The sequence below is a fragment of the Xyrauchen texanus genome, chromosome 6 (genome assembly GCF_025860055.1).
Source record: "Xyrauchen texanus isolate HMW12.3.18 chromosome 6, RBS_HiC_50CHRs, whole genome shotgun sequence".
Taxonomy (NCBI): domain Eukaryota; kingdom Metazoa; phylum Chordata; class Actinopteri; order Cypriniformes; family Catostomidae; genus Xyrauchen; species Xyrauchen texanus.
In genome coordinates this window covers 44,418,915-44,440,802 of record NC_068281.1, presented here as the reverse complement: position 1 = coordinate 44,440,802, position 21,888 = coordinate 44,418,915, and the positions used below count along the sequence as shown (strand labels likewise).

General features: G+C 36.0%; 1 protein-coding gene and 1 pseudogene across 1 annotated transcript in view; both read left to right on the top strand.

Moving 5' to 3' along the window:
- Positions 1–21,888, top strand: part of LOC127644879 (NACHT, LRR and PYD domains-containing protein 3-like) — a 178,077-nt gene that overhangs the window by 38,224 nt on the left and 117,965 nt on the right. The window contains 1 exon segment of the mRNA XM_052128291.1: positions 21,595–21,768. Within this exon segment, the coding sequence (XP_051984251.1) occupies positions 21,595–21,768 (174 nt within the window).
- LOC127644885 (protein NLRC3-like) lies at positions 14,662–19,566 on the top strand (annotated as a pseudogene).

The window sequence follows — 21,888 nt, the reverse complement described above, 5'->3', positions numbered from 1 at the left end:
TTTGCTCTTATGTAAAAACATTTGTACTTTTATTCACCAAAGTGTCAGAACTTCTTAAACTACTTCAAAGAATTATCATAAAAAAATCCTCCATGTGCAGCAATGAAAGTTTTGCAGATCCTCGACATTCTAGCTGTCAGTTTGTCCAGATACTCAGGTGACATTTCACCCCACACTTCCAGTTGCACTTGCCATAGATGCGGTTGTCTTATCGGGCACTTCTCACACACCTTACAGTCTAGCTGATCCCACAAAAGCTCAATGGGGTTAAGATCCATAACACTCTTTTCCAATTATCTGTTGTCCAATGTCTGTGCATTATCAACATTCTGGGCTGACTGAATCTGAAAGGTGTTGAAGACGGCATTAGTGTAGAACATATAGTTGCACAATTCTGTCTGTCTGTCTATCATCTAAGCTTTTACACCTTTTCTAAACTTTCAGGCCAGTCTTTTTCAAGACAACCTCAAACATTGTCTATAAACTTAATTTGTCTAGTTTCAACTAAAATTTATATCAAGTAATTTATTTATTTTGCAGGTACCAGTAATCATGTAATAAGTGAGATATTGAAAGTGATATGGTCATTTTCACAAAGTAAATGCCAATAAAACCAGAGTTGGAATTCAGCTGTTTCTAGAGACTGCAATTTCTTTTTTCTCACATTATAACATAATTTGAAGGCAGATCAATATTTTATGTTCATTTATTTATTGTTTGGATATGTAGCAATGTAGCAACACCTACAAAAAGTTTTGTAACATTATACACTACCATTCAAATGTTTGGGGTCAATACGAATATTCTTTTTTTTTTTTTTTAAAGAAATAAAAAAACTTATTCAGCAAGGATGCATTATATTGATCAAAAGTGACAGTAAAGACAATTATAATGTTACAAAAGCTTTCTATTTCAGATAAATGCTGTTATTTTGAACTTTCTATTTATCAAATAATTTTGAAAAAAAGAGTATATTTATTTAATATATTTAATATAAATATTTAATATTTATTTTATTTAATATTAAATTGTATTCTGTTCCCAGGGGAGGGGTATTTTCTAACACTAAAAGTGTCTTACAAATGTTACATTATATATTGTCTTATACGAATCAGGATGGTTTTCACAAAATTTTGTAGCAAAAAATCTAGGCTACAAGATTCAGTTCTCAAAAGTCTCGTGGACAAATGTTTACTATGTGTTATATGGCCTTATTTCAATGACTTACATATATTAGTTTTTTCAAAAACCATGCATAAAAGTTATTTTCTCAAAAATACAAACATGTACACACATGTTGCTCACATATTATTGTAGCCCAGTTTGTGCTGAATACAGTGTTATCAGACTTTAGCCATTAATATGTTTTTAAGCAACTGAAAAAAGCACAAATGTCAAGGCATGTCAAAACTTCTCTAGGGCCCAAAAATGCCCTCAGACCCCAGAGGGAAATAACGGTTAACTAGCCATTTCAATTAAATTATATTAAACTGACTTAAATTAAAAAACAAAACAAAAAATTAAGTTGAAACTCATAAAATATATTTGATATTTGGGTACATCGAAGTAGTTAAATAGCTTAATGGGTTAAATAAGCTTAATGGGGGAACGAGCAATCAAATAATGTTTACAATGCTGCTGTGATTCAGTTTAGAGAATGTATCTGCTTGTTCTTATCAAATATTTTATGGGGGAAATGCTAAATTCTTTGTAGAAGTAATTATGTTAGAAGTAATTATGCCTTTAATGCAATGAGTATATTAAGGCCTGGAGTTCCGTGCAATATATTATATCCTCCTATCGATTTCTGTGGGCCGGAATGTCTAAAGATATTGACATGTTAGAGATACAAAGAAACATGAATAAATATAGAAATGCAGAGCGGGCCGTGATTGTTGTCAAATGAATTATAAAGAGAGCAGCCACGACATAAATTTCTTTAATAAATTTAAACGTATCGACCAGATAATGTGGGTTCAGTGTTTTGCAGTACTTTGGCTTAATTTTCTTAATATCAATATTATTTAAATTATATAGATTTTTATCTTTTCAAAGCCATATATGAGAATAAAATCAGTTGTAAAGTTGTCTTTAAAATGATACTCCGTATAGTATGTGAATGAGACATGATATGAATTGACATGACAGAAAACAAGGCATTAGTTAGCCTATTTTGAGAGGTATCTTATTGCAGTAGAGATGTCATGACCTCTGTGTACTTGTTATGGATGAGAATAATCTACAACCAGGTGCAACAGCCCCAGATGCATTGAGACTCTACAAAAATATTTGCCCTCTGGTTAGAGAACTTTTAGGTTTATAGATGATGTGTATATGCCATAATTGAGAGTTTATATTTTCATGGGATTTTTGTCTAGTTTGCAGGTTGTGTTTGTCATGAGTTACATAGCTATGTTTTATCAAATGTTACATTTTGACATTTATTGGAAACATAGTAGCAAAAGTAATTACATGGAAAGGTGAATTAAAGAACTCTGAAAAAAAACCTGATGAGAAAACATGAACAGAGCCACTAAAATAAGTCCACTAAATTATGATATCTGTTATAAACGTGTCTATAAAACGTACCATGTCTGTAAAATTGGAAAACCAGGAGCCAACCATCCTATTCCATTAACAGCAGTGTTTACTATTTTTACATTAAATCCAACCACAGCGTCAATCAACTTTATTGTTTGATGCAGGCACTTTTACAGTAACACACACATATATCTATGAGATATCCATTACCCACATTCCACTGTTTAAGACAGAGCAAAACTCTGCCCTTAATTCTGAATAGGTGCTGTAGTCACACGCCAGTTCCAGGTGATATGTATACGTGTGAGCAATGGGCCTTCTTGAAAACTCAAGAAGGCCCATTGTGCAATATCTGAGAAAAAGACCAAGCTCCTTCTGGTCTCTTTCGCTGATGAATCGTAGGAGATGATTGGATACAGTGATTTCAGATGGGGACATTGATTTTGGGAACTTGACAGATTTTGCCACTCTTCTCGCCTTTGGTTGGAGATTTTTTGTTATCTCATCCAGCCTTTTGTCCATCTTGGACTCCCCAACAGATCTCAGATTGCCAGCACTTTATTATGTAGGCTAGTTGTTGCACCATCTCTTTATGTGCAATTTCTTCCAATATTTTCTTAATATTGTTTTCATTTGGAAGCACCGAGCAGTTGTGACTGTTAAGTACACTTAGGACTTCATCCATTTCAGCACTTTGGGAGTCTTGGAGTGCTTCACTTAAAACATCCTTCTCTGTTGGGTTAATGTAATTGAAAAACACCTCCATAAGTCTGGTCTCTGGTGAAGGAAGGGACAGTGCTTCTTTTAAAAAAGGAGGTGCCAGCTAGATTGGCAAGTATACAAAGTGCAGCCATCCGATGGCCAAAATGCGTTCGTCAGCTTCCCACTCTCTTTCTTGGTATGTGTGATGTAGAGTATGTATCTTGTAAGTTGTTCCACAAGTTCTTGTTGCAAAAAACGTGTCCCAAAATTCACTAAGACCGTCTCGGAACACTCCATCTCCAGTTGCACCATTTTAAAGTAGAAGTTTAAATGTTACATTGGCATGAATCATGTCGTATACACAGTGAACTCTGCGGACTACAATTGTTTCACTTTCAGTCACATTTCTGGGGTTTTCAAAAAAAAAATGATTCAGTGTCTGTTGGCTCCTGAGAGTTAGCTGACTGAGGCAAATCTTCTGTCACTGGCACTGCTGCCTCAGTTACTTCAACAGCTGTGTTTTCACAGAATGCGCTTTCTGAAATGAAGATTAGATTAGACTCGGTCGGAACTGTTTCCAGTATTGTTTCAACAAATGTTTCAGTCATCACACAATCCTGTACAACATGCTCAGGTGAGTATGCAAGTGTATCAGAGACCATGTCAAAGGATGTGTTAACATCATTACACAGGAACACCACTTCATCATCAGAAGACTGGAGTATGTCATAATATGAGTTCATAGAGGTAGAAGGAGGGGAGTGCAGAGTTTGACTTCTGTTCTGACTGTGACATCTTGATGTACTTGGAGTTATTTCTGGGGTGGAAGTCAGTTTCGTCACTCTCATCAGAATCCTGATCTTTCAGTCTTGTGAAAACGTAGAGTCTAAGGATTTTGTGATGCCTCATACAAGCTGCCAATTGTCTGGTGACAACTGAGTGGTTCTTCTGAGCCAATGACACGGAGCATAAAGTTTAAATCGTCAGCTTTGCCTTTTGTTGATTCTCCATCAGGGAAAAAAGTTCTCCCAATATTCCGAACATTTGCCACAGTGTCATCTTTTTTAACAACAATCTCTCGTGTTCCGCCTCCTTTTGGTCTTATAACTTGTTTGTAGCTACAATCTTGGTAGTGCATCCAGCCAAGTTAAATTTTCCGTTTGCTTTCAGCATTCTTATTGCCATGTCCATATTTGTATTGTGATTAGTAGTTGCTGGTAGTTTTTCTCACAATCGGTTAATCAATTTCTGTTTCTTGTCTTCATTTACCTGTTCCTCTGTGTTTACCTGTGTTTATATTTCCTCTGTGTTTATATTTTTTATTAAGGCATGATATGGTGGATTTATTCTTCCCTTAGTACTGTTCAGCAAAGAGGCATGTTAATGTAAATATAGAATATTCTCTGAATAATCTCTCCAGGTTACAAGATAGTACTTTAGGATGTATTCACTGGTGAAATACATAAATAATGAAATAAATGAAATGTTTAAGGTGAAATAATTATGATGTTTCATATTGTATTGAGGTCATTTCGTGTGTGAATTAATCAAGTTGCTAAACTACTAATAATTACACCACAAAATGTAAAATTAGACCATATGTTATTTATATTGTGTATTTTTGCCTATGATCACGCATAGAAGTTACGTCCTTTATTACAGTAACAATAAGGGATGTGTGCGCTCTTTCATGATCATCCATTCATTAGTGAAATAGTAAGGGATCATTTTATTATAATTATTACATACTGAGATCATAATAAACAATGGTGTTTTGTTTTAAACATGTTCTTCTTTTCAATATTAAAAGCATAAGATTACATGTTTACTGATATTGGCACCTGGTGGCCAAGGTTGGTACCGCAAGCATTTTTTTTAAAAGAGAAAAAAAAATTGAAGAGAGAAAAAAAATTTGAAGAGAGATAAACATTTAAGACTTAGGCTCAGGAAGGAACTGAGACACTATTTTTAGGGCCCTAGTGCTGAAAGTGCAGAGCCCTATTGTAAGAAGGATTAATTCTTCTTTTCGAGGTTTTAGGTACTTTTGGGGTTTCGTAACATGCGTGAAAACTCTTGAAAGTTTGCACACACATCAGAGTCGCTGGCCATTAGGGCGTGGCAGATTTACAGGTGGGGGGTGCAGAAGGGGCTCTTCGGCACCACCTAAAACATGGGCATGTTCGGGGGGCTATCACCTTTTGAGGTACAGTCACCAAACTTCATCCACATATAGATCTCATCAAGCCGGACAACTTTCTCGCTGACAGTCATAGGCTCTGCCCAAATGGAACTTGGCCATTTTGGATTGTTTGAAAAATGCATGCTGAGGAATTTGAATCACTCCTCCCAAGGATTTAATGTTACAGGTACCAAATGTGGGCAACATCATGCCAAGACACTGACGATGCTAAATTGCTGAGGGATTTATGATATATCGAATGGTGTTGCCATGTTGGAGCGACAAAATAACGTCAAAAAAATGGAATAAGGAATAGTCTCATATCTTCTGCATGCAGAAAATTAAAAACATCAAAATTGAGCCAAATGTTTGTCCTTGCAGGCTGATCACATTGATGTGACTATTGTGGGTCACGGTCATAGCGCCACCAACTGGTGGAAGGAAGTGTGTCACTTTTAACAGACATTGAAAAATCCCTATTATGTTCGCCTGAATTGCTTAAAAAAATACAGATTCATTTCAAGGCATTTCACATTTTAAATTCTGAAGGGTTTCTTGATATCTTAAATACTGTTGGCATGGCAATGCATTAAATGCCATGATTACTTTTTGTGCATATTCACATGTTTTGAGGTATTTGGCATCATTTAATTTTAAAGTTTAATGTTAATAAACATATTTATTACATTTTATTTAAATAAAATATAATAAAAATATCAACTGAAATGTAAAAATACAAGAAAACCCCTGTCTAAACCACTGTCTGTTAATTTTCTGACTGGCAATTACAAGAAATGTCCAATAGAGGGCATCCAAGATTTCCATTGTTGAATGATTCCCAACAGTTCTGAGTCTGAGTCAAGAATGGGCAGGTACTGAATTCATGAGTTGGTTGAGGTCTTTTGCAGTCAAATCCCATAAAAAAAAATGCAAACAATGTGTCCTCACTAAATATATACATCAACTGAGGTGCAGATGCAATCTTTGTTAAGAACCTTAAACTCTTTCCAGCTGGAGCGTTCAAATTTGGGAACAATAATTCCCATGGTTCCAGTCTCATGGTCATCGCCGTACAATCACCGATTTTATTTCTGAAAACTGCCAGATACCATGACAATATAAGCTAAAGGCACATATGATTGGTTAAGCAGTTACTGGGCAAGAATAATAAATGTATCATCATCATCGTCGTCCTTCATTTGCCTGGGAGGAGACAGAGGGGATATCCCGGGAGATTTACTCCAGTGTTGGACTTACTGTTTCACATTTCTCACAGTTCTGTTTGTATCATGGTTTTAGGGTCACTGTTTCAGTTCGGTTCGGTATTTATGTTCAGAAAAGAAATATTATGTCAAACCCAAAATAAATATATTCTATTTGGTAACAGACACTTCCAAGAGATTTTCCCTTACTTCCAGACACTATGGTTTTACAACAGTATAACATATTTGTAGTCAAATCTAAGTACCATAAAATTAACATAGTTACATAGTTAACATGGTTACAATACTATAGTAAAATCAATGTTACTATTTGGAAATTACAGTTACTATTGTAAAACAATGGTTAATTGTATTAAAACTATGATTTCTGCCAAGAAACATTGGTGATAGCAGTCATTGTTACTTGGCTACTTACTCATGGCTACTATAGTTTTACTCAGAGCCATATAGAGAGAGAGTTGCGACAACGGAAGTTCTAAATGCTTGATCGTCACGTGATTCACGTAGACTTCAGATAGTTCCAGGAAGTGCTTTTGCGGTCATTCCAAACTGTTAGAGTAGAGTGACAGAACTGCGATTTCTGGTAATTAGTAGTCAATAAATGCATTTATTTTATATATTTATGTAACACACCGACATATGTATGTAGCATGAGTATGTTGTTACAGCGATGTTGTTTTTTTAAAGATCAAATCAGCTAATATTTGATGATTAGTGTTCGTTTACCGTTATTTGCCTCAACTTATTTCAGGCTAGGGTTTCTGTTGCCTTTTTATGTTACCTCATGTTCATTGTTTTCACTAATCTCAAGGTAACTAATGTCATATTTATGACTTTTCAGATAGTACAGAGACAGGCTGGTGACAGGTGATTTCCAGCTCGCACCGCACAATGGGTCAATGAACTATTAACTATTAGCAGCAGTTACGTAAATGTAAAATTTAGTGAAATGAAGCTTATTGTTTACAATTCTTACAATTCTATATATAGTAATATAATTATTTATGTATTATAAATATTATATATCTAATGTATAATTCTTACAATACTTATACATATACACAATTCAGCTTTAAAACAACTTAAGCATACTTGTATATAAACTGCCGTTCAAAAGTAATGAGGCTGAAAATTCAGCTTGGCATCACAGGAGTAAATTACATTTTAAAATACATTAAAATAGAAAACAGTTATTTTAAATTGTAACATATTACGATATTACTTTTTTTTGTATTTTTATTCAAATAAATGCAATAACTATTTACAGCAATTCATGAATACATTTCTAATAAATTAAATAGCATGCCAAGCATTTTGTATGTGTCCTTTCTTTCATGTTGTCGTTGCATAGTCTTCACCATGGTTTGCTGTGCTGCATGGGGATGCTCCAATCAGCTCAGAGAAAGGTGTGCTGAATGTATGGCTTCCCCACTGACATGGAGAGGAGAAAAAAATGGTTGGCTCAAGTCAGCAGGAGCAATCTAAATATAAATAAAAATTACAACAACAAAAAAATGTGTGAGGTATTTGCAAAGATTTTACAATTAATAGGGTGTTCGTTACTAACTTTATCCAGCTCCAATCCTTGCCTAATCTGTTAGTTATCCGATAACGTCCCTTATCTCCTAATTTAATGAGTAATACTCAACTATAAGGTTTTAATTTACAAGTTATTTTTATTTAGATGTACTGATAATATACAGAATAAGATAATATTATTATTTAAACATCTCACCTTTTAAAAGTGCGTCGCAAACGGTTTGTTCTGCTTCATCTCTACGGCGCGGCATGTGTTTGCTGCTACTTCCGGGAACTATTGAGAGGCTCCAAGAGCCGCCATTGCTGTAAAAAAAACGTTCCATTGGAGTCAATGGAGTTGTCGCAACTCTCTCTCTCTATGGCTCTGGTATTACTGAATAAAACCATGGTTAATTTTCGTTAGTGTCCTTAACTCACAAAAAATGCTCTAATTACTAACTCAACATTTAAATGAATACCTGCATTTATGCATCAACATAACGTGCATTTCATTTACATTTAGTCATTTGGCAGACGCTTTTTATCCAAAGCGACTTACAGTGTGAACTTATTACAGGGACAATCCCCCTGGAACAACCAGGAGTTAAGTGCCTTGCTCAAGGACACAATGGTGGTGGCTGTGGGGTTCAAACCAGCAACCTTCTGATTAACAGCCCTGTTTAGCCACTACGCCACCACCAGAATGAATAACCTTCCTGTAAAAATGTATGCTAGAAGAGATGTCATGTTTTAATCATACATGGAAATCCCACATCTTCATCAACAGTGTAAGGGCAACATAACTTTGGCAATGAACACCCCGAGCACATTCCTTTTTGTTTCATGTCTGTCCGAACTAGCAGCGAGTGCCTGTTTATAGATGGAAGGGATTGTGTCTGTGTGCAATTTCAGTTTCACCTGAGGTTCCGTACACACCACACACTGTATATTCCCAGGTGATGTCAGCGTAAATAAATAATCAAACATCGATGTATTACCAGTATACGGTACTCGCGTAAAGCAATGTCTGCAAATAGTGCCTGTTTTGTAAAGGTTTTTTTGACCATCGCTGTTAAGATTGACCACAAAATTAAAGTTCCCAGACAGGAGACTTGAATGACGCAGTGGCTTCTTTCTTGCGTCTTGTTCTCTCAGTTTGCAAACTTAGTTAATAGGACAACTTCTCCCTGTAGAAAGTTAACCCATGTGAAACACTGGCGAATTGTGTCCATCTACAGAGCCATACAGGTATATTAATGGTATACTGCAAAAAATGATTTTTTGCAGTATACCATTATTTTTGTATTTTTGACAAATTATCTGAACTTTCTTAAAACATGATTTATTTACTTGTCAAGCAAAATGGGATAAGATATTAAGACTTGTTTTAAGATATATCTGACTAAATTTAGTGAAATTTAGACTCAAAACAAGAAAAAAAATCTGCCAATGGGGTAAGCAAAAAAAAAACTTAATTTAAAGAGAAAACCAGTTTATTTTGCTTACCCCATTGGCAGATTTTTTTGTCTTGTTTTGAGTCTAAAGTTCACTAAATTTAGTCAGATTTATCTTAAAACAGACTTAATATCTTATCCCATTTTGCTTGACAAGTAAATAAATCATGTTTTAAGAAAGTTTAGATAATTTGACAGGAAAACAAGACAAAAATACTTGTCTAGAAAATCATTTTTTGCAGTTTAAACCGGTTCCATTTTAGAACCGGTTCCAAATTTCCTAGAACTATGGATTCGATAAGATTTACACACATTTAGATTCCTCACTTCAGTTCTTAACTTTATTAATCATGCTCTCGAGGTGAACGACAGTGGGCATTTTACAGTCGTGTTGATCTGCCAGGACCTGCTACAAGGACCTAATTTCATTACGCACAAGCGCAGTTCATTAAATTCTGCATCATGTCTGAGTCTGTCCACTGCAAATACTCCAAAGTTTGGTTAAGCTATGCAAAAATTGATAGCAACACTGCAAAATGCAACACTTGCAATAAATGGATTTTGTGCAAGGGAGGAAGCACCTCTAATATGATGAAGCATTTACTTCAACACAGCGTGAATCTAAAGGAATGTACCATGTTTGCCACACTAGATACAGCTAATATTAGCAGCCCCTTATTACTGCTGGTGATACAGTTAGCCCAGAGAGATCACGTATCTGTTACGCTTGGTGTGGAAGCAGGACAAGACAGACGAGAGGTGCGGATCCAGACGCGGTTTTATTGTACATTAAGGTTAACACAAAACAAACAGGAACAAATGAAAACCTCCACATGGGGAAAACAAAACTAAATCAGGGAAACATCGAAGGTACATGGAACTGGATGAACAAACGGGAAGACAGTCAACAGAGCAAAACATCAACATTCATCAAACAAAGAACAAAGAACCAGGGTTTAAATACAAGAGGAACAAACAAGGGAATGAGGGACACCTGGGGGGAACAATCAGGGAAGGAGAAGCAATCCGGGGAACACCAATCATGAAAAGAAACTACAGAGGACTACAAAGACCAGACAGGAAACAGGAACTAAACTAAACTTCAAAATGACAGCACAAAACAAAAGACAACAGTGAACATGACAGAATAAAAGAAACTACAAAAACCAAAACAGGAACTAAACTAAACTTCAAACTAACAGTACAAAACCAAAAGACAACAGTGAACATGACAGAGTAAAATAAACTACAAAAACCAAAACAGGAACTAAACTAAACTTCAAAATAACAGTACAAAACCAAAAGACAACAGTGAACGTGACAGTATCCTTCCGGAGAAGGCAGACATGCTGATTTTTCTTCAAAAGTATTGCTGACATTGCATTGCAGACTCTCTTTGACATTATTACTGCTTCCAATAGCTGTCAGTTTCATATTTTGTTATGTTCTATTTTTTGTGTTATATTTACTTTAACATTTTTGGTTTGTAATTGTTTTTGTTGATCATTCCTTATAAAAAAGTGAAATATTTATTTTTGAAATGAAGGGGAACTGTCACAGTTTACTAGCTATAGCCTAAATATGGCAAGAATAAAATGTAGGCAAATTTTTGTTCTTGAAGTATTTGCTCTCTTATTTCTCTCCAAAAATGATTGGAATTGGAACCAAGATTCGATAACAACTGGATTCGATAACCAGAATCGGAATCGATAAAATTGAAACTATACTCAACCCTAATTAGCGAAGGTTAAAACTGTGCATGTCTATTTGCCGCTTTATTTTATTTTCAAAGTGTATGATCCAGATGCGTTATTAAATTAGAGATGAACCACGCAGCAAATGCTTACCAAACCATGGGTGGTGAACAATGCGGTTTCTTTTTTTACCAAGAACCATTACATCCCTGATATATAGATAGATAGATACATTCACATTAATATTATGTATACATTTATTTTAACAAATAGCATCAAACATATTTACATTCATAAAAGTTTATCCTCTATAATACACTTGAATTATGCCAATTCAAATAATTGGCATAATGTTAGTTGAAATTTCAGGTGTGTTAGGGGTATAACAGTTATGACCCGGACCAGATATGGAGAAAGAAAACCAGGAGTCGAGAAATTTAATTAAAGAATCAAAATTTACTGAAGAATAGTTTGCAGTGAAATTGGTAGAGCCAGTGACAAAGTCTCACGAGGAGATCGAAAGCTAAACTCGTACCTTACACAAAATCTTACATCAATTATACCATTTGCAAGGACGTACATTTCATTATTTTACTCCTGATTGGCTAAAAGAACATAAAGTCACAACATATAGATAGTTAAATGGCCTATCAACATTAATCAGCGCACTTGTCATCCGCGCCCGAGATTTACGTCTGAAGTGACCTCGCAGATGTTCGCGGGGCGTCTTCGAGTCGGCCTGGTGTGCATCCCTGGTTCAAACCCTAGGTAGAAGGTCAAACGCACACACAAAACACTGACGAACGACAGTCCTTCTCTGGGCACAAGAGAGCCAGAGCACACATTATCAGGCCATTTGAACCAAAACAGAGAGATAAAATATTCACTCCTCGGGCAGAGGAGAGGGATGAAATAACATACATTTCTTCCCTAAAGAAATAATAAGAGAAAATCACACTTCTACTATTCAGGTATTATTACATAGGACTTTAAACCATATAATTAGTCATGGAAAGGTAACAATCAAACACAGAATACATCTGGAACACATGTTTAACGCATTCCCCCTGACCCCCTCCCCTGAGAGGCTGGAGAGCGTCACAAATAAGCTTATCCCCCAAAAGACCTTCAGCCGACGTGCAGGACAGAGAGACTCTGGAATGTTCCTAAAAGAGACTAATTAACATTCAACACACATATGATTCAAAGTATATTTCAATTATGCATAAGAACCTGCATACCCCTGAAGGCAGGGATGAGTATTAAACCCATATGGAAAGAAACATGAACAGGTTTAAGAGAGTTAAAAGGCTTTGAAACGTATATGTATAATGCTGCAGTTCCATTTTCATAGCGAAATCCAGCAGGTGAAGGTAGAGATTGCAAAATCGAGCTTTCTGAAGGAATTGGACTTTAAATAAAAAAATATTAAAATTGCATCCATTACTCAAAGCATTTTTACACAGTGATCATTTTTGCCATCTAGAAGTCAAAAATATAAAAAAATCAGCACCTTCTGAGGCCAGTTTCACAAAGCCAGTTGATCAAACTCAAGAGTTTCAGAGAAAGTTTTAAGTTGACAAAACCAGATAAAGGCCTAACCGTTTAGATAAAGTTCAGCAATCTCAAGATGCTCGCTATAAACATTCTTTTCATGCCATGGTTTCCGTAAGCCAGCAGTTACCGTTTTTGACCGTTAAAGTGTTCTAGTGTCCAACAAATTCAAACATGGTCGGACACAATGTCCGGTAAAAATATTAAAGGGATAGTTCACCCCAAAATGAAAAATCTCTCATTATTTACTCACCATCATGATATCCCAGGTGTGTATGACTTTCTTTCTTCACCAGTACACATTTGAAGAAAAATAGAAAAATGTCTTCGCTCAGTAGGTCCTTAAAATGTAAGTGAATGGTGATTTCTCTTTTGAAGTTCCAAAAATCACACACAGTGAGTATAAACGTCTTCCGAACGACTTCAGCGGTTAAATGTATGTCTTCTAAAGCAACACGATCACTTTTAGTTTGAAAAAGATCAATATTTAAGTACTTTTGTAAACTCTAAATCATGCTTGAAACTTCTGACTAACAAGTGAATGTTAAAAACTTTTCCCTGATAATGAGAAGTTCGTCACTGTTCTTTAAAATGCTGTTGACTTTGATTTCTTGAGTGAAAAAGGCGCTTTTGTTTGAAGAAGCACCTGACAGCAGTAAGAAATGTGTAAAAAAGGGAAAATTAAAAGCCCTTTTATAATTCACTAGCTGTGCATCACTAGCTGTGTTGCCAAATGCATGACCCTATACTATCAGTAAAGAACCTGAGGTTTTCACTACTCCACACCATCCTCTGTTAAGGTATATCAAATATAACAACAACAATATAAACACATATATTTATTTCACACGATTGGCTGCAGCTGTAATCAATCACAAGATTGGCCGCAGCTCTAATCAATCACACAATCAGACGGAATAGTCAATTGTACTGCTGTTGTCATTTTATAAAGACAGTCCGACATGAATAAACTCGTTAACATCAACAATAATATACTTACATGTATATTTTAGACTTTGGGATACTAAATGCTGGTGTGCAAATGGGGTGGAAATGATTTTTCTTAGGGTGGTACTGAGGTGAGATGTGCAGCTTCATTGAAAGTTGTTTCCCTTTCAAGTCATGGTTTATCGAACCAGTAAAAAAACAACAACAACAACAACAACAGAACAGTGTGAAAGTGAATAAGTTAAGACAGATATTCAGAGCTATGTTATTTTTGTTTAATGACATTCTGATATTTATTTAGTAATATTAGAATTAAACTATACCGAATTAAAACAGCAACAGGATATCTACTTTTCTTTGAGAATCTATTTGATGTTTGAATCATTTGTCTAACATATAAATAACAACAAAATGTGTTTATGTCAAAAAATACTGTCACAGTTGAAGGTTTGTAAGAAATAACAAGAATAACATGAATTTACACATCTCATCTCATTATCACAGCACTTTTGTGAGCTTTAAACAGATAGTTCACCCCAAAAAAAGTTATGTTCATGATTTACTCACCCTCATGCTGTTCCAAACCTTTATGACTTCTTGTTACACTCAAAATGAGATGTTTGGCAGAATGTTAGAGATGGACAGCCTCAGTCACCATTCACTGTCATTGTGCATCTTTTTTCCATAAAAATGAATGTGACTGGTGACTATTTAGAACCACATGAGGGTGAGTAAATGATGACAGACTTTTAATTTGTATGTGTGAACTATCCCTTTAAAAGTATGAAATACTTGCTGTACCTTTAAATGTTTTTGTGTCTTTTCAGACTCCTCCTCCTCAGGTGAAAGTCAAACTATTAAAACAGGATCTATTTTGTGACGAGAGAAAAATACAATAAATATCACAGTTTGTGCTCCACTGAATCTCTGAACTGTCTGAAACATTAAATAAATTCATTGTGAAGTATTTTGTAGGTGATTTTCTAGTCAGTAAAGAGGAAGAGAACATCAACAGCTTCAGACAGGTGAGTACTGATCTACTGCAAAACAACCCAAAACTCACAAGACAACATGAATGAATCTTTAAAACTATCAGCTACAGTAAGACATCTAACAGCAGTTAGTATTTAATATACTGAAATATGAATCACAGCAGCACAAACAGATACTGACACTTTATCTGCTTTATCTGAATAGTCAGTTTGTGTGTGTTCAGTTCCTTTGACTTTTATTACTCTCTTTCTCATTTTTCTTCTGTTGAGTCTTCTGATGTTTTTTCTCTTTATGCTGGTGTTTGACACGTCTGTAATTTAACCTCATAGTCATCGATTCATTTCTAATCTAATATTACAATGTAATAGTCACTATTTCTCAAATATAAACCTCACACAACAGAATATGTACAGTTTGTTGACAGGTGTTCAGTCTGTTCAGATGATGTCATGGACTCTATAAAGGATCTCAGTCGACAGTCAGACTCAGTGAAGGTCAAGAGGTGAGAGGATTTCAATGCTTTCATAAAATACACTGATGATATTTCTGATATGCTGATAGACTTTGGTGCTCTTGTTTGTGGTTCAACACTTTGTACTAAAACACTTAGGAGAAATGAGAACAGACTGAATTACAATATGATCAGTTAACACAGCTACTCTGAGGACGAATGAGTACAAAGAGTGACACTTCTGCTGAGGAGGATTTCTCCTTTATTGCTCATTTGAAGAAACATCTGAAAATGTCTTTAGTTCAAAGTGAGATCTACAGTAAGATGACAGTGAGACCGGTTTGATCCTGTCACAGACATAACTGGAAAACCTCGTACAGTCAGTTGTTTGTAGAAGGTGAAACTCAAATGTGTTTCTGTAAGAAATGTTGTTTCTATCTCAGCTCTGTCCAAGAAAGAAATGCTGTGTGTGCATTATCAAACATCTGTTACATATTAGCATGGAGTTGTAAGAGCCCCCTCCTCTCTTTCTCTGTTTATACATTGTGTTGTGTGTACATTGTATTATGTGTGTATGGCAAAGGTCCGAAGGCTCACAAGGAACTTTTGCCATACGGAATTGTTATATGTGATATCGATATGAGGTAATGTATGCTCTTATTGGTTAGAGCTGTGAACTCCCCTTCACTATTGCAGTATATCTTTGCATGCCACACATAAGAAGAGCTGAGCTGCATATTTTGTTCGCTCCCCAACGTTGGATTCAATGCTTTGTATTGATTCATTCACAACTCAATAAAAGACGGAGAGAAAAAGGCACTGCTGTGGTTTAGAAGACTTTTATTTCTAACAGTTTCTCTGTACATTTTTAGACACAAACACAGAATTTCTTTCAGATGAATTTGTAACAATTCATGAAACTAAAATGTACATGGATTGAAATAACTTCTATATGGTTGATATCAAATGTGATTTTTGAAGTGTTTCTCCTGGTGAACACATTGTATCAAGTGAGTCTGCTGTAAAAGTACATTTTGTCATTTTATTTGAACAATCCAACAACTTTTGTTCTTGTGAAAGCAGCTTGTTGCACTTAGTGGACATTAATTTTGTGCATTGATTTGCATGTAAATTTCAATCTCTTCAGTTGTGGCAGGTTAAAAGTCTTTCCAGCTTTGGTGGCATTCAGATCAGATTAGTTAGTAATGTTCATGTCCTCAAATACATCATCATCAAAAAACCACCACAATTCCACAAAATCACCAAAAATGATTACTACCAGATTGTAACTACCAGATTTGTATTTGCATCAATATTTTCTATAAATGTTCATTATGCAACATGTTATTTTTCATAAAAGTTGTAAAGTGTGTAAGAATCAGTGGAGTTCAGCTGCTAAACAGTATTTCAGAAGATTCATGTTCGGACTGTGTGCACAAATTTGGATAAACTACAGGAATATCACACAGTGTGCTTCATTTTTCCCCGTTCTGAATACAAATATTCTCAAAATGAAAGAATCTTGTTAAACTATTTTCATCTTTAATGTCAAATGAGATCTAGTCTGTTTCTTTCAGTGATCACCATGAATGAAAATAATAAAATCTCTCTTATTATTACTCTGAAACACTGAACAAGAATATGTTACCTCCTTTAGAGAAGAGAAATAAAGAGAAGAGTGATGCAGAGAAAATGATGAGAGGAAAAGAGTGTTTGATTCTGTGAGAGTTTGTAGTTTCTGAAACTGTTTATTTGCTGTTGTGTTTTAGTTTGACTCATGGAGAATCTCCTGAATCCAGCTGTGTGTCCATGAAGAGTGATGCATCAATGGGTCCTCCATTTCACTTCAGTTCAGGAGAGTGTTGTGCTGATGTGAGGTGAGGACAGTCTCATGGTTTAGACGAGTAAATCAGTTCATCAGTCTGTATTCTCTGAGCTGCTGATGTGCACACATTCACCTGTACACTCAGTGTGCTGTACTTTACACTACTGACAAATACACACATTCACACTTGTGTTTACTGCTGTGTTTACTGTTTACATATGTATTTACAAGATGTTTAAATCTTTCATTCATTACAGGAACAAAACAGATGAATCAAAGACCTTCAAACAGAAGCACATTGATTCAGTCTTCCAGGTAATTGTGTGTGTGCGTGCCTGTGTGTCTCTGTGAGTGTGTGTGTTTGTGTGCGCGCGTGTGTGTCTCTGTGTGTGTGTGTGTGTGTGTGTGTGTGTGTGTGTGTGTGTGTGTGTGTGTGTGTGTGTGTGTGTTATGAGTGGAGCTTCATTGTTTGAATCATCACTGATTTCAGGAGCTTGAGCACAAAATAATTTCTCTGATGAAGAAAGAGATAAAGAGATTCAAGAGACTACTGAACCCAGATTACCCAGCATGCTCTGAGAGAGAGGAGGAGGAGGAGGATGATGAAGGTCAGATCCGAGTCAGAGAGAGGCTTCTGAAGATCACACTGCACGTCCTGAGGAAGATGAAGCAGATAGATCTCACTAACACACTACACACCAGTAAGAGCTCGCAGTCATGTGACCATTACATCACTTTATTTACTCAAACACTTTATTTACTGAAACACTTTATTTACTGATTATTTGTAAAAACACATTTAAAGTGTAATGATAATCAGCAGCAAATATTCATGAAGGCTTTTGTGTTCATCTTATGTTATGATGATCAGAAGACATAATCTATACAAAATATTCAGAAAAATATTACACTGGTTAAAAAGAAGCATTTCACCCTGGTAACATTTTAAAATGAAAGAAATTCAGTAAGACAGAAATAAAATGTTTTATTCACTTGTGCTGTTGTGCTCCTGCATATTGAATCCAGTGGATTAATTACCTTCTGTACATTTATTTGACATTTGAAATGTAATTTATGATTTGTCATGATCCAATAATTAATGTCTTATTTGGGACATAAATGACAAATATTTAAATCTGCATTTCTCTTCCTTTCCACAACAGAACTTTCACCTGTGTGTGTGAAAAAACACAAATCCAGATTAAAAAATAAATTCCAGAGAATTAATGAAGGAATCTCAAATCAAGGACGCTCAACACTTGTGAATGAGATCTACACAGAGCTGTACATCACAGAGGGAGGGAGTGGAGAGGTCAGTAATGAACATGAGGTGAGACAGATTGAGACAGCATCCAGGAGACCAGAGACACAGGAAACACCAATCAAATGCAATGACATCTTTAAAGTCTTACCTGGACAACACAAACCCATCAGAACTGTGCTGACTAAAGGAGTTGCTGGAATTGGAAAAACAGTCTCTGTGCAGAAGTTCATTCTGGACTGGACTGAAGAAAAAGCAAATCAGGATGTTCACTTCATATTTCCACTTCCTTTCAGAGAGCTCAATTTGATGAAGTCGAAAAATATAAGTCTGATGGATCTTCTTCATCAGTTTTTCACAGATACAAAAGAACTGAGATCAACAGATTTTGATGAATATAAAGTAATTTTCATTTTTGATGGTCTGGATGAGTGTCGACTTCCTCTAGATTTCCAGAACAATGATATTTTGTGTGATGTGACAGAATCAGCCTCAGTGGATGTGCTGCTGACCAACCTCATCAAGGGGAATCTGCTTCCTTCTGCTTTGATCTGGATAACCTCTCGACCAGCAGCAGCCAATCAGATTCCTCCTGAGTGTGTTGACCAGCTCACAGATGTACGAGGATTCAATGACCCTCAGAAGGACGAGTATTTCAGGAAGAGAATAAATGAGCGTCTGGCCAAAAGAATCATCACACACATGAAATCATCCAGAAGCTTGTACATCATGTGTCACATTCCAGTCTTCTGTTGGATTTCAGCCACTGTTCTAGAGAGACTGTTGGGTGAAGTAGAGAATGCAGAGATCCCAAAACTCTCACTCAAATGTTCACACACTTCCTAATCTTTCAGACCAAACTGAAGACACACAAGTATGATGGGAAATGTGAGGTGGATCTTCAGCAGGTTAGAAAGAGGATCGTGTCACTGGGAAAGTTGGCTTTTCAACAGCTGGAAAAGGGGAATCTGATCTTCTATGAGGAGGACCTAAGAGACTGTGGCATTGATGTCAGAGAAGCATCAGTGAACTCAGGAGTTTGTACCCAAATCTTCAGAGAAGAGTTTGGACTGTACCTGGGGAAGGTGTTCAGCTTTGTACATCTGAGCATTCAGGAGTTTCTCGCTGCTTTATTCAAGTTTCTGACCAACAAGTCAAGAATGAGTGATTTTTCTGAAGAGTGAAGTGGACAAGGCCTTACAGAGTGAGAACGGACACCTGGATCTTTTCCTCCGATTCCTTCTGGGTCTCTCACTGGAGTCCAATCAGATGATCTTACGAGACCTACTGACACAGACAGGAAGCAGCTCTGATATCAAACAGGAAATAGTTGAGTACATTAAGATGAAGATCAGGGAGAATCCGTCTCCAGAGAAATCCATCAATCTGTTCCACTGTCTGAATGAACTGAATGATCGTTCTCTAGTAAAGGAAGTACAAACATACATGAACAGAAGAGATTTCAAGTGTCTCTCTGGAGTCAGTCTCTGTCCTGCTCAGTGGTCAGCTCTGGTGTTTGTGTTGCTGAACTCAGTTCAGCAGCTGGATCAGTTTATACTGAAGAAATATGATCGATCAGATGAATGTCTTCTGCGGCTGTTGCCAGTGATCAAAATATCCAGAAAAGCTAAGTGAGTATTTTAACAGTATTTCAGTTTAATTTATTGTAACTAAATTCAATAGCAGAGATTATTTCACCAACATTAGTCACATATTTTTACTCTCCCGTCATTAAAGGAGATATCACATTATTTAAAAATATAATTACATCTGCAATTTCATGCTGAATAATGATGTATTTTATATGATAAATTATTAACTTTCACTCTATATCTAAACTTGGTTGAGCAGAATATGGACATAAATCCTGTGAATTCAGTGTTGAATAGCAGATAATAACTGTTATAAATTAATTTCTTAAATCATATAAAAAATAATCTGGTATTATATTCTGCTCTTCTGTTCACTGTTTGCACAATTACACCAGAGAACTGACTGTATGAGTGGAAAAGTCAACTTCTACTGACCTCACTGAACTGCTGTCATGTTTCATCTTAATGTTCATGAACCTTCAATCCCACCAGCTGATTCTCATTGCACATCTATTTGCTCTTGTTTTGTTTCTATCTGAGGGGTGTGAGTTTCAGAGTGATGCTGACAGCTGTACTGTGACACCTTTACTAAAACTGATAGTTTGGCACACTGTTATCTTGTCATTTCTTTCTCAGTCTGAGTGACTGTAATCTGACAGAGAAAAGTTGTTCATCACTGGCCTCAGATCTCAGTTCAAACACCTCAAGTCTGATAGAACTGAACATGAGTTAAATAAACTGCAGGATTCAGGAGTGAAGCTGCTCTCTGCTGGACTGAAGAATACAAACTGTAAACTGGAGAAACTAGAGTGAGTGATATTATCAAATTATTAGATAGTTAATATGATGATATAAAGAAATGTGTTGTATTCAAATTCTAATTTCACCATCAACTTCTAAAGCGACTCCATAATCTTGACTTTATAAACTTTCTGCATAATCATAACACTCACACACACTCTCTCACAAACTCGCACAAACACATACACACACATACACACACACACACACACACACACACACACACACACACACACACACACACACACACACACTCTCTCTCTCTCACATGCGCACACACTCACACACACGTATGCGTTTCACCCACACTGTTATAGAACTTCTGTAGAATCTTAAAATGTAAAATATGGTGATTTCAGTTAAATGTTTGTGTCTGTTGTTTTGTTTGTTTATTAATATTATTTTGTCATTGACTGTTTCTCACTGTCCTGTTTATGTTTATTCAAATGTCATTGAACTAATTTTGTCAATCATCAGGTCTGTTTGAACTGACAAGAATGACAGTGACTTCATTTAAATACCCACACTGCAGATCTGTACCAGTGCACATAGTACCTGTTTAAACTAGAATGCAGGTGCTTTGTGAATAAGACGCAGTTTACACAATTACACCAGAGAACTGACTGTATGAGTTGAAAAGTCAGCTTCTACTCACCTCACTGAACTGCTGTCATGATTCATCTTAATGTTCATGAACCTTCATTACCACCAGCTGATTCTCATTGCACATCCATTTGCTCTTCTTTTGTTTCTATCTGAGAGGTGTGAGTTGATGTGAGTGATGCTGACAGATGTACTGAGACACCTTCACTAAAACTGATAGTTTAACACATTGTTATCTTGTCATTTCTCTCTCAGTCTGAGTCTCTGTAATCTGACAGAAATAAGTTGTTCATCACTGGCCTCAGTTCTCAGTTCAAACTCCTCAAGTCTGATAGAACTGAACCTGAGTGACAATAAACTGCAGGATTCAGGAGTGAAACTGCTCTCTGCTGGACTGAAGAATACAAAATGTAAACTGGAGAAACTAGAGTGAGTGATATTCTCAAATTACACACACACACACGCACAGACAGACACACACACACACACACACTCTCACACACACACACTCTCACAAACACACACACAAAGACACGCACACAGACACAC